At 41.7% G+C, this 13,437-nt stretch overlaps 1 protein-coding gene across 1 annotated transcript in view; it reads right to left on the reverse strand.

Moving 5' to 3' along the window:
• The window catches only part of COL4A4 (collagen type IV alpha 4 chain), a 69,144-nt gene extending 55,721 nt beyond the window's left edge, over window positions 1–13,423 (reverse strand). Inside the window, exons 1-4 of the mRNA XM_033150282.1 lie at window positions 13,297–13,423; window positions 6,550–6,722; window positions 5,747–5,786; window positions 1,815–1,892 (exon numbers count right to left, since the gene is read on the reverse strand). Of these exons, the coding sequence (XP_033006173.1) occupies window positions 1,815–1,892; window positions 5,747–5,786; window positions 6,550–6,593 (162 nt within the window). The 5' untranslated portion in view covers window positions 6,594–6,722; window positions 13,297–13,423. The remainder of the gene's footprint in view (window positions 1–1,814; window positions 1,893–5,746; window positions 5,787–6,549; window positions 6,723–13,296) is intronic.
• Between the last annotated feature and the right edge of the window lie 14 nt (window positions 13,424–13,437).

Genomic DNA, 13,437 nt, shown 5'->3' on the forward strand with positions numbered 1-13,437 from the left:
GGATGGAATTTGAGAACCTTAAACTCACATGGATCACGCACATAATGACAAACCATTACATATTTATTGGGCCACAATATGCAATGACAGATCCCTGAAAAATTTGGATTGAAATATGCTGTTTAGGTAGATTTTTTTCACCCGCAATTTACTTTCAGAACTCAGAAACTAATGACAACCTTATGGGGATAAAATGTTGGTCATTCATTTTTGCTACAGAAGAAATGAACATCAGAGGAGCCATACTTACAACTCTGAGAATGTGACACAATCTCTTAGGAAACACCAAATTAGGTCATGCCATGAATGCAACCTTGTTTCTATGATCTGCTTAACTCTATCAAGGAAGCTTAAAGTAGTGAATGGGATCTAACTTCAGAGGTCAGAGCAGGACATCTTGTGGTGTTTATTATTAACAACAATATTCTTATTAATTGAGATCAATTTTAATAAGGTAATCTTCTTATACTCTTTGGCTTCTGCATTTAAGGAAACAAATTGCATGTTTGGAGAAGGGAAAGCAAGAACAAGCTTTACGGAAAAGTTTGCTAAAGATTGGTGACCATCTTTGTAAGAAAAAGGAAATCACAGAATTGTAGAGTTGGAAGGGCTGGCTGGAAACAAGAATAGGTTACAGTTTATTCTGAAATATCTGAAACATTGGTTATGCTGGCTCAAACATCACAATAAACAATAACAATAGCCAATTGGGAAAGGGTGCTCATCAATGGCTCCTCTTCATCCTGGAGAGAAGCTGGTAAAATGTGGGCTAGACAATGCTACCATTCAGTGGATTTGTAAAAAAAAATATCATGTGACTAGGACAGGAAGTAGGTGGAGGGGTGTTCCCAATCTCCTCCCTAAATTTTGGTAATATGGCCCTGTGTCATTTGAACAGAGCTTGAATTGCCATTTCCCCCCCCAAAATAAAATAAAATAGTATTTGGAACATAATGGGACTTTAGCTGCCCTAACCATATACAAGATAACGGCCAAGTGTCTCCATAATCTTTCCTGTGCTATTACAAGAAGATATTTGGGATTCCCTCATAAAACAGAGAGAATAGGTAATCCAAACTGGCTTTTGTTCAAAGACAAGTGCAGTTATGCACGTTAGTGATTTTATGCATTCTGCTAACAGCAAGTGGAAGCCAAGTTTCAAAGTACTGTTTACTCATGTGCTTCCATTTTATTTGATCTTGGTTTAACATTTTAATGGCTGCATTTTTCAGCAATTAAAATTCCAGCTCATTCAACTGTGGTCAAATGGCATTTTCTATTTCTCATTGCCATATGGTTGATTCTCCCCCAAATAAACAGAGGACACAGGGTAAAGGACTGTGTGTAAAGTTCATTGACTAATGTGTTAAACTCTGTTCTTGCATATAATATTCGGTAGGAATAAATCTATTATCATCATACAGAGAAATTTAAATAGTTTGAAGTGAAATTGAAATGTTGGCAATATATTATTTTGGAAACACAGATTCTCCCCATCCCCCGCCGACGCCTATCTGTAGTATGTTCCTTAATATCAAAACATGATGTTAGGTGAATTGCAAATGTATATCAGGATGAAAAAAAATCACCAAGGTTTGCAAATGGATAGGAAGCTAAAAATATTTACATCTATTTGAAATTTCAGAGGTATACTTTTAGACCAACTGCTTTTACTATTGCTTCAAAACAGTAGTTCTGTGGTCCCCCCCCCTTTCTTTTAAAGGGTTATTGTATTTTTAAAACTTGTAAACTACTTTAGAATACATGTTAATGGAGGAAAGAGGAGTAAAAAATTAAGTGAATTTAATACTTACTCTTGAGCCTTTCTCGGGAAAACATTGACAAGCTGTGCAATCCTGTCCACCACAACGACTAATATATGCATACTGACCCTATAAAGAGATGGAAGTTAGTTTTCTCATGCTTAGCAATTTATTATTTTCAAACCTGTTGGCCCCAATCTAGTTAAATGTGCAGCATAGTCCTATACAAAATTACTTGGAATGAACAGGGAAATTGTGTGTACATCTAACTCAGAAATTAGTCCCATTTGTGTGCAATGGGGTTGTAATCTCAGGTAAGCAGAGATAGGATTGTTGCCATTTGGCTCGATAGGAGCAAACCATATATAACCTTATCTGGGTTGGGATGGTTATATTTTATTTTACATTTCAATATAATTCGGAAGAAATAAGGCATACCGGGGGCAGGGGGGACCAGCTTCAAACTTTCTGCTGGCAGGCAAACAAATAATATTAAAATATTCCATTTGACAAAACAAGGTTAAATGTCAGTCAATGGATTTCCAAAAGCAGCTGTAACTTGTTCAAATAGTAAATGAATAACATACACCGTATTGGCCTGAATATAAGACGCAACTGCAAATAAGCTGCACCTTTAAAATTCAAGGCTTATTTGTGGGTGCAGCCCAGCTCCAGGCACTACCGTCCTGAATGGGGGGTGGAGGGGCACCCAGTGCCTGGATCGAAGCACACTGCACGCCCACCTTCCAGCACTACCGGCTCCCAGCACTCTACCTCCCCAAGCCGGCAGCGCTCAATTCTGAATATGAGCCGCACTTAAACTTTTCACAGTCGGAATTTGGGGGGGGGGAGTGTGGCTTATTTGGGGGCCAATACAGTATGAGAACATTTGTGGAAGCATCACTGGATGTCCACCAAGTTGGTGTGGCTCATTTGGCATCAACATGAAACTGAGCCTTCTGTGCTATTGGCCCACTCCTCGTGAGTGCTCTTCCAATGGAGATTCAACAGGCACCCTCTATATTAACCTTCAAACATTTTCTGAAAGCTTTACTTTACTGCCAGTCTTATGCAGACAATTAGGAAAAGCTGTTAATAGCCAGCTGGTGATCTGTTTAAATTTTGAGTGAATTTTATTGTATTATAATTGCTATAAACTGCTTTGATAATTTCAAAGGAATTGCAGTATATATTTTTGTAAATAAATAAGGTCACTTTAAACTGCAGGAGGCAGTGGAAGACAGGAGTGCCTGACGTGCTCTGGTCCATGGGGTCACGAAGAGTCGGATACGACTAAACAACAACAACAAAGGTCACTTTAACAGAAAGGGGTTCCACACCCCTGTTATACCTGGTACAGCTATGCCACAGGGCTAACTGAGTGTTGAAAAGTAGATGATATACTGTGTTTTAACTTTAATTTATGTTGACAGTAGCAAGGGACCTCCTGACTACACAGAGATTTGGCCAAGTCCACTGGTACCTGGACTGGATTGAACTATGCAGGTTGTATCTATGTGTGTTGCCCTGGTCATGGTAGACTAAGGCTTCCATGAGTGGAAGAGGAATGGAGGCACTTTTTGCAAATTCCCTCATTCTCCTGCAGTTCCCAATGTCATATTTCATGCTACTCCAAAGGATTCTTCAACCATCTATCAGAGATTTGTGGGAAGGAGGACACAGAAAGCAATCAGTGAAAGTCACCTTTCCCTTTCTGGCATGGAAAACTCTGCTGGATCAAAGAGGCTTCCCTGAGTGGAAAGAGAAAACTGGATGCAGCCCTGAAATGACACTAGTCACATACTTTTTTGGGGAGTTTGTTTCTCTCCCTAATAACACATACTGTAGATTTAAAATTCCATTTTTCAAGGAGAACGCAGAGTTAAAATGAACTAACTCACTTTTTTCCTTATCTAAAATATTTCCAAAACATTTTGTGTTCTTGACCTTCAGCATGCACAAAAATCTGCATTCTCTGGTCATTCACCCTCCCAGCCTGTTTTATATCTTGAGACAGAATTCATGTGGGAATGTGGGAATGTATTTCCTTTGTCTCCCTTGTTAAAATCATGCTTCTTTGTCAATATTTTTAAAAATTGGTTTTTTTCTCCCAAAAAACAAAACTATTTCTTTATCATTCTAGGCAAAGTATTTATTTTTTTCAGTATTCAGCCTTGTACTGAAGATTAAAAATGCTGGAATAGTCAAAACATAGATTAACAACTATTCATGATAGTTTCTCATAAAATAACTGACAATTCTCAATGAAAACTACCGCTCTGTGGCTTTCAAGCTGCATTCCATGGAACCATCTGGTTAGTTCTAAGTTCACCATGGGTTCCTCTGTAAGAACGTCTATAATGGCAAGCAGTCTTCCATTACTAAGAACCAAAACAGATGTGACACCATTCATGCAATTAGCAACTGGGAAATGGCTTTCTAAGGGTAAAATGCAGAGGTGGGGAACCCAGTCTGGACCAATCAATATCTGCCCTGTGAGTCTGATATTATTTGTGTTAGAAGAGGGCTGAATGAAAAAGAAGAAGAAGAAGAAGAAGAAGAAGAAGAAGAAGAAGAAGAAGAAGAGGAGTTTGGATTTGATATCCCGCTTTTCTACCCGAAGGAGTCTCAAAGCGGCTAACATTCTCCTTTCCCTTCCTCCCCCACAGCAAACACTCTGTGAGGTGAGTGGGGCTGAGAGACTTCAGAGAAGTGTGACTAGCCCAAGGTCACCCAGCAGCTGCATGTGGAGGAGCAGAGACGCGAACCCGGTTCCCCAGATTACGAGTCTACCGCTCTTAACCACTACACCACACTGGACGAAGTATGTGCCCTAGAACAGGCATAAGCAAACTTGGCCCTCCAGATGTTTTGGGACCACAACTCCCATGATCCCTAGCTAACAGGACCAGTGGTCAGGGATGATGGGAATTGTAGTCCCAAAACATCTGGAGCACTGAGTTTGCCTATGCCTGCCCTAGAAGGTATTCCAAGATATCCTGAGATGTGCTGTGGTTCCATGTCAGATGTGAAGGTTTTCCTCGGCCATCAAACAGAAAGTCTGGAAACCAGTGGTTTTTCTTTTGTAAAGAACTTACTATCCTTATTACTTTCATTGACTTTGAAATAGCCAATGTACTGACAGTCTTCAGTTTTCAAATTGAGAATCTTTAAACATCTGAAACTATAAAGTACTGCATATTCCCAACCAGCAGGTGTTTTCTTTGTTAAAAGAAATACTATGGGCACAGAATACAGATATGCATAAATTAAAACAGTCTAACACAAGAGTAGGCTCATAACTGATTCTTAAGTATGCATTTTTTAATCTTGCAATTATAGCTTTAAAGCAAAATCCTATTAATGCCTACTTATTAATCCTATTAATGTCTACTTAGAAATAAATCTGAGTTTACCAGTAAGTGTGTATAGAAAAATATTATTATTCCATTGTTGGTGTCCTGAAATGAAACTAAGTATTTAATACTTGTGATTTGTTTTGACTGGTCCAACATCCATATATATATATATATATATATATATATATAGGCTGTAAAACCTTAAAAATGTGCCCCTCCAAGTGAATTCTAAAGATGTCCCCTTTAAAAGCTCCTTCCAAAGTTTCCCACTTGTCTGAAACAACAACAAAAAAGGCTGATTAAAGTCATGCAGCTGAGCAGTAGCAACCAGCTCAAACTTCCTCACACACCAGATTGAAATAGTAGACTGAAACAAACAAAGACTTGATTGCCTAGTAGTTCCTCCCAGGTGAGGTGAAGTGACATAGCTATTGCTGGCAGGAAAGCTTACTGTATGATTTTAATGCCTTTGTGTGTGCTGGTCATATGAGGCTGGTTATCCCATAGTATAAACCTCCTCAATACGAAAAGAAGCATTTGGGAAGGGAGATCTCTGTGGAAACATATTCTGTCAACAGATGGAAACAGTAAGAGAAGCGGGAAACTTTGATTCAAATAACTTACCCCTTTAACTGGTTGGAGTGAAAGAACAAATATCAGCCAACTGGTGGATAAGAAAATCTAGGTTAATTTATTCAACCCCAATTGACTAAAATACCAAGGAATCTAAAAAGCAGAGAGAAAAACCAAGCACTTTAAAAACTCTTTAGCACCCCCGGGGTAAAGATTTGGCAGCTATTCCATGATGTTCACTGTCTCCTGTATAATTTCATAAATACCATAATTTGGTTTGGATAACATTCATGCACAGAGCTGGCCCAAGACAGTTGAATACATAGCTGTCAAATTTTCCCTTTTCTTGCGAGGAATCCTATTCGGAATAAGGGAATTTCCCTTTTAAAAAGGGAAAAGTTGACAGCTATGAGTTGAAATGTCGGGGGGGGGAATGCCACCTCCCCACTGCCTCCTCAAGGGTGGGGCAAATTAACTCCATTGTTAACAACATCCTCTACCTGACCTGCATGTGCAAAATCAAAAGCTTACAGTGGCACCTTGTCTTTCCTCATCTTTTGCTCTATCCCCCCAACTAGGAATATGCTCCTATCATTCTATAGCATTTATTTACTGCTTCTTCCCCCTTTTGTTCTCTATTCGAAACACTGTATGCTTGCTAAACACTGTAAGTTCTGCCAATGAAAGGGGACTTTCCTGCCTTGTAGTTACCACTGAAGTACTTACAACTATCGTCTCATCAGTACTCTCTACTATTTTCCTCTGCCCTGAATGACCACTATTACCTCATCTTCAAATCTAAACAGAAATGTTTCAGGGAATTGATAAATATGCCATTGGCATATAATACTTACCATGCAGCTGTGAAAATAAATGTAATCTGTTTTAAAGAACACATAGTGGATGCAGTTCATATCAGGACATTTGAGTTCAAGTCGTCACTATTTAATTTTCAATAATCAGGATTGTGTCTCGCTGCTCCTACTGGCCTGAAAACCGTGTTCCACATTCTTCTGCTGTTCTTGATCTGATGATAAGAGAAGTATACAGATGACTCAGCTTCACATCCCACATTTTTAAAATTACCGGTATGTTTCAGGTGAGGTATGTTGGAAAATATCAACAAATCCTCCTAGAGATAAAGTCCAATGTAAATGATCAATTGCACTCTCTATTATCATGGCCCAAATGCTCACTTGTTTTCCATGTAGGTTTCCTGTATATGAAGTGCAGCTGTTCTAGGTATTTTGATCCCACTATCTGGCTAATATAAATTTGTTTTTCAAGGACCAAGTTCACCAACAAACACAAATAGATAAGAATGATTTGCTTGATATTTGCAAGACATTTGTGCATGAAACAAATCTCATGAGGGTTAAAGGGATGCATTTTTTGTAAGCAATTATGAAGGGTTTGATACAAAGGGAGGAAATGAACATAGTTTTGCGGCAATGGTTCCATCAGCACAAGCATTTCAGCTTGCTTGATGGAATGATCTCCTCTCCTTCCCCCACATGCTGTTTTGGAGGTCCTCTCAATCCTCTGCAACAGCTGGAGAGATTAGGGGGAGCCCTGCTGTGCTAGCGGGAGTACTTGCTTCTGCTAGTAGGATACATTAGTTAAATCTGGCCCAGTAGGTCATCATCTTTATAGGGATGGTCATTGTCCAGTAGCAGAGTGCATGTTTTGCATGCAGAAAGTACCAGGTTCAATCTTTGGCATCTCTGGCTAAAAAAGAAAAGGATTGTGGGATGCTTGCTGAGTGATGGGAAAGATTCTCTTTCTACCTGATGTGCTGCTGCCAGTCAGAGTAGGAAACACTAGCCTTGATAGATAGGACAAAATCTGGCATGAGGCAGCTTCCTAATTTTCCCAAAATGACCTGTATCTAAAACATTCTCCCATTATGCTTTGTGTGTGCTTAGTGGGATTCTTAACATACTTCCTTTTAAACAGCAGTCTACACTGTCATGTGACAAATTGGTTTTGAAACTAACCTCAGTTCCAAAAGAGGTTTATCAAGCAGTACAACAAATGCTCCTGCTTGAAAACCTCAAGTTGAAAGCCCCTTTGGCATGTGGAAACTAGCCAACATTTCTTCTGTGGAACTAGCCAGTATTTATCAGAATCCAAGCATGTTTCTGGAATTGGGTTGTGGATCAAGCTAAAGCCACATGTCTGGTTTGATATAGGGGTTAAGAGCCAGAGCTACAAATTAAAAAGTTATCTGTTTGAATCTCCCCTCAGCCATGAGCTAGAGTTCGAAGCAAATAAATATGACAATAAATATAAGACTATATTTCACACGTCTATCCCCCCCTTTAACAATAGAGGAATGGCAAACAGGATTAGTTTCATGCCAGGTGGCAAGGGGGAGTTAATTATTTTACTCCAAACCATGATTCCATTAAACCCTCTCCTCGAGAAGCTGCTGTTAGCTTCAGGAGAGGTAAAGGACCCCAGGATGGTTAAGTCCAGTCAAAGGCAACTATGGGGTTGCATGACTCATCTCGCTTTCAGGCCAAGGGAACCAGCATTTCAGGCCAAGGGAACCAGCATTTGTCCACAGACAGCTTTCTGGGTCATGTGGCCAGCAGGACTAAACTGCTTCTGGCGCAACAGAACACCGTGACGGAAACCAGAGCGCACGGAAACGCCATTTACCTTTCTGCTGCAGCGATACTATTTATCTACTTGCACTGGAGTGCTTTCGAACTGCTAGGTTGGCAGGAGCAGGGAAAGAGCAACGGGAGCTCATTCTGTTGCAGGGATTCGAACTGCTGACATTCTGATTGGCAAGCCCAAGAGACTCAGTGGTTTAGACCAGTGTTTTTCAACCTTTGTTGGGCAAAGGCACACTTGTTTCATGAAAAAAATCACGAGGCACACCACCATTAGAAAATGTTAAAAAATTTAACTCTGTGCCTATATTGACTATATATAAAGTAATTTTTCAATTTTTCCCACGGCACACCAGGCAACATCTCGCGGCCCACTAGTGTGCCGCGGAACAGTAGTTGAAAAACACTGGTTTAGACCACAGCGCCACAGCTCCACTGGCACCTTACAGCAGATTTGGAGGTTTATTTTTCATTGGGGACTGCAATGTAGAGGAAAGGTTAAAGCCCTCTTCCCATGTGCTATATTCCTGACCCTCCTCTGTGGCCCCCAATGCTTCTATTGCTAAAATAAAAGAGACAAGTTAGATGCATTCTGTCACAGATTTAATATATTTGTTTGGGCCCTCCCAGGGGTAGTCTTTGGTACTTTATTCCCAAAGCCTTTCTCACAAATGAGTATAGGCAATGGAAGTTTAGGATCAGAATTTTCCTTCTTCTAGATGGGCTACCCTTCCCAGTTTGATGAGCCTCATCCGCCCTTTGTTTCTCTCTATAGCATGTGCAGCAGCTGCCTTCCCACTACTGGTCTTGTCTGTTCCATCTGCTGGAGGATGAGCTATGATATTATGAGGCAGGCCTATCCACTCTCTCCACACAGTGCACAGTCTTATCTATCTATTTATTATACTGCCCACCGTCCCACCAATCATGTCCCAATGAATCTACATAGAGGAGGGCGGCTGCAACTTACTCTTTCACATATTCACAGCAGTCTAATTCTTCCAAAAAGAAAATAGTGGCAGAAGGGCAATGTTATTCACAACATCTGTCTGGGTAGCACTAGAAACATAGTCGTGGAAGTGAACACAATCTTTCAGGAAGGATTTATTTAATATTACTTACTTATATCATCTCTTAACTACCAGTTAGCAAAAGGTTCTCCTGGTGGTTCACAATTTTTACTCACTGAAATCAACAGACTTGACTTAATCATGTTCATTCATTTCAATGGCTCTGCTATGAGTAAAACATAGCGGAATACTACCATAAACCATCATATATATATATATATATAGAACCGAAACATCAAAAAACAGCTAAAACAGAATAAAAGTAGATGAAATTTAGAAAAAATAAAATAATAATAGCAACAATAACTTAAAATGTTATTGTGTTTCTGAAAAAGAAAAAGTAAGGAATAATATATTTACAAATTCTTCACTCAGTGCAGCAAATACCACAACTGGTGTCAGGAGAGCAAGTTGAGTTGACACTTTGAATATTGTATTAGACCCTAGGCAGTATAGATATAGGGGAGGAGACGAGCCTTCAGGCAACCAGGCTTCAAGCTACTTTAAGGCTTTACCATCACTTTGAACTGAGCCTGGAGATAAACTGGGAGCCAGTGCAGATGACAAAATATTGGTGTAATAAGGTAGGGCCGGCCCATCCGAGATGCTGCCCTATTTTGGACCATCTGGCAGTTTCCAGACCATTTTCGAAGGGAACTCTACTTATAAGACATTGCCGTGCTCACTTTCTTCAGACATCCCAAGGAGAGACTCAACCACTGTGATCTGTGGGCTACCCCAGCTTCTCCCTAGATACACAATTATGGTGTGTGGATGCACTTAGCAAACCAATACAAATATATCCGCTGGTGCTGAAAGTATGCTACCATTGCTGTCCGTCCGTGGTTATTGATACTTCTTTTGAAATGTGTTTTAAGCCTATTAAATTTCAGTGGGATAACATGTTCACAGGACTCTGGTATTGTCAATATGAGCACGAAAAACACAGGCAAGCATAGCTTAATATTAAATAGAAAAGAGGAGTAGGGGACTACTGGAAGTATGTCATTCTTAAATGGAAGCATCGTTCCCAATTTGTACTCAAGGCTTGTTTTCAGGAAGTAACACCTCCTTTCCCTAGATCAGTTAATGCAAAAAGCCTTACAGACAAGACAGCAGGATCATCTTACTGCACCTGCTGCCATAGCTCAAATCTGTTGTGAGCAGGGAAATGACAGGGTAACTCAATGGCCATGTTAGTCAAGGCCAAGTCTTTCTGCTATTGTGGTCAAAGGCAGTAATCGATTGGCGCTTGAGGCCAAGGAACAGCCACTGCTATAAGCCCCATGGTAAATTCCAGTGAAAAGTTAATGTTCATAAGGGACTATTCATGTGAGCCTGTGCAAGTTAACAGGTTACATGGCATGCTGAAGAGATGTACATTTTTAAAAAGAATGTACTGTATATAAAACTCACTGATATAATGCACCCCTTTACAAAGGGATGGTTATGCAAACAAATTCACATTGTTTCTTTTCCAGGCAAAAGGACCGGTAGCAGTTCTGTGTAAGGATTCAGACTAAAAATATAGACGCACAATGGACACTATTCCCTAGCAGCTGTCATGTCTGCGAAGCCAAATGCCAAGCTACATGTTATGTTAAATGCACTGTGCTGATAGCAGCTCTGAGGAGAGAGGATGTTTTCCTCGGGACTGCAATGCAGGAGTTAAGGGTAATTCCCCACATGCCATGGGCCTAATCCAGATCGGAACTCCCTACCCACCCACCCACCAACCCCTTTAGCGCCTGCTTGAAACTAACATTCAGTGTGATCACACAGCACACATAACATGTACTTCGGTCCCCAAGTGACTTCCCTCCAGATAAGCTGCACATCCCACCCTAACAATAACTGACTTGGTATTTCAATTCCTAGACATGATCATGCCAATGTACATATTCCAACTCAGTAAAATTAGGAATGTAGCATGTACTTATGCATAAATTGCTTCAAAGTGAAGCTATTGGTTTGACTTCTCTGTTCAGCATACTTTGCTTGCTTGTAAAGTATCTCCCTTGAAGACTGAGATATCAGAAGAAAAGCTGACGTAAATTTATTCAGGACTCACTTCTGTGTCTCACACACAGAAGCGTCGTCCACAGCCATTTTCAAAAAAGATTATGAAAGACTGCAATATTTCCTTTGCACATTGAGGTGCATGCAGAATCATAGAGCTGGAAGGGACCCTGAGGTTCATCTAGTCCAACCCCCTTCTCCAAGCAGGAATATGCAGGGATCAATCCCCACAGAGGATGCAACCCAGAACACCAGCCCTTCAAGTTACCCATTTGGTTCATGGGGTGAAAATGGAGTTGATGGAACAGATTGCTCATGATCCCAGGCCAACTTTGTAGTGATGGTGCATAAAGGAAAGGAACAGATACTATAATGGGTGTGGTCACGCTTGCACGACAGTTTTGGACTGTGCTATATGTGTGGATTGCTGCTGCTAGACAGGAATCACTAATGGGAGGTTCCAGATTCAACCACTGGCATCTTCATAGAATCATAGAGCTGGAAGAGATCCTGAGGATCATCTAGTCTAACTCCTTGCAATGCAGGAATATGCAGCTATCCTGAGAGTCTCTGCAAGCTTGGCAATCTCAGCACCACGCTCCAACCAACTGAGCTATCCAGGGTCAATGCAGCTTTCAGAATTTCAAGTAGCAGCTCAGCCCTGGCCTGAGACCCTGTCGAGAGCTGCTGCCAGTTCAAATAGGCAATACTTGGCAACATGGGACAGTGACCACATTCCGTGTAAGACTGTGCCATATTATTTTTTGCTTGCCTTGGTAGGATTGGCCTAGTGCCTGTGTATCTTACAGCAGGGGTAGCCAACATGGTGGTCTCCTGATGTTGCTGGACAACAACTCCCCATCACCCCTCACCATTGCTTATTCTGTCTGGGATTAATTGGAGCCACGTCAGTCTACAATGTCGTGTGCATTGGCTCAGTATGCCTGATATGTTTAAAGTCTCTACCTGGAAAGTCAATGGAAAATGTGCCTCCCGGATCTAGGTGGGCCAAAGTTTTTTTTTGCTGCCTGAAGCAGAGATCAGATTGTGCTTTGCCAGCCCCACCCTAGCACTGGAGAAAGTTGCTATTATCTATGCAGGTTAGCAAAGCAAAAAATATTTGAAATGCCTCCCTTCAGATATCAATTTGCAGTGCAAGGTTTACTTTGTAAGCGTACATACCAAGCTTCCTAGTGATATTTATTATCCTGCATTTATATCCTGCCTCTCTTCTGCATTGGAACATGATGTGGCATCAATGTAGATCCCAGCCAGTCACTAACCAGGTCCAGACCTGCTTAGCTTCAGCATGGTGAATTATATACAGTATCTCCAGATAGTTCAGTTGGTAGAGTGTGCCAAGGTTGCAGGTTTGATTCCCGTATGGGACAGCTACTGCCTATTGCTTACGGACCGAGACACTGCCTCGTTGACATGCGCCCCCCGCCACCTTTTTATCCAAGCGCCCACAGGCAACAGCCTACTTCATCATATGCCTGACAGGAAAACAAACCTCGGAGAGCCAGCAAAGACCCTCTGGCAACGATCCCAGCGCGCGGCCAGCTGTACTGGATGCTTAGGCGAATGTCTGACGGTTATGTTGCTTTACCTCCCGTCCCTGCGCTGCAAGCCCAAGCCGGGGGCGTGGGGGGTTGAGGCGGGGTAGTATCACTGTGGGATTCTATCCAAGCGACTATTTTTTAGGGCTCGGAAGTTCCTGGGTGGAAACTTAAGGACCACCATAGGAAAAGGCTGAGAGGAAAAGGCGCCCTTTCCCGCAGAGAACGTCGCCACAGGTGCCTGACGTGACGAGATGCGCCCCACTTCCCTTGACACCTTCGCTTCCCCGCGCGCGCCACGCATTCCCTTCCCGCGAGAGTCTCTGCTATACCTCACTTCAAGGGGACCAAGCCCTGAGGAGCCGCTCGCGTCTCCGCGCCTCAGCGTCCCGCCGCGCTCTCCCGGCTCCGGCGAAGCAAGCGCCGCCAAGCCAGGCGTGAAGCGACTTTCGCGCTTCGCTTCGCTTCTCTCT

Source organism: Lacerta agilis, chromosome 5, assembly GCF_009819535.1.
Source record: "Lacerta agilis isolate rLacAgi1 chromosome 5, rLacAgi1.pri, whole genome shotgun sequence".
In the NCBI taxonomy this organism is placed as follows: domain Eukaryota; kingdom Metazoa; phylum Chordata; class Lepidosauria; order Squamata; family Lacertidae; genus Lacerta; species Lacerta agilis.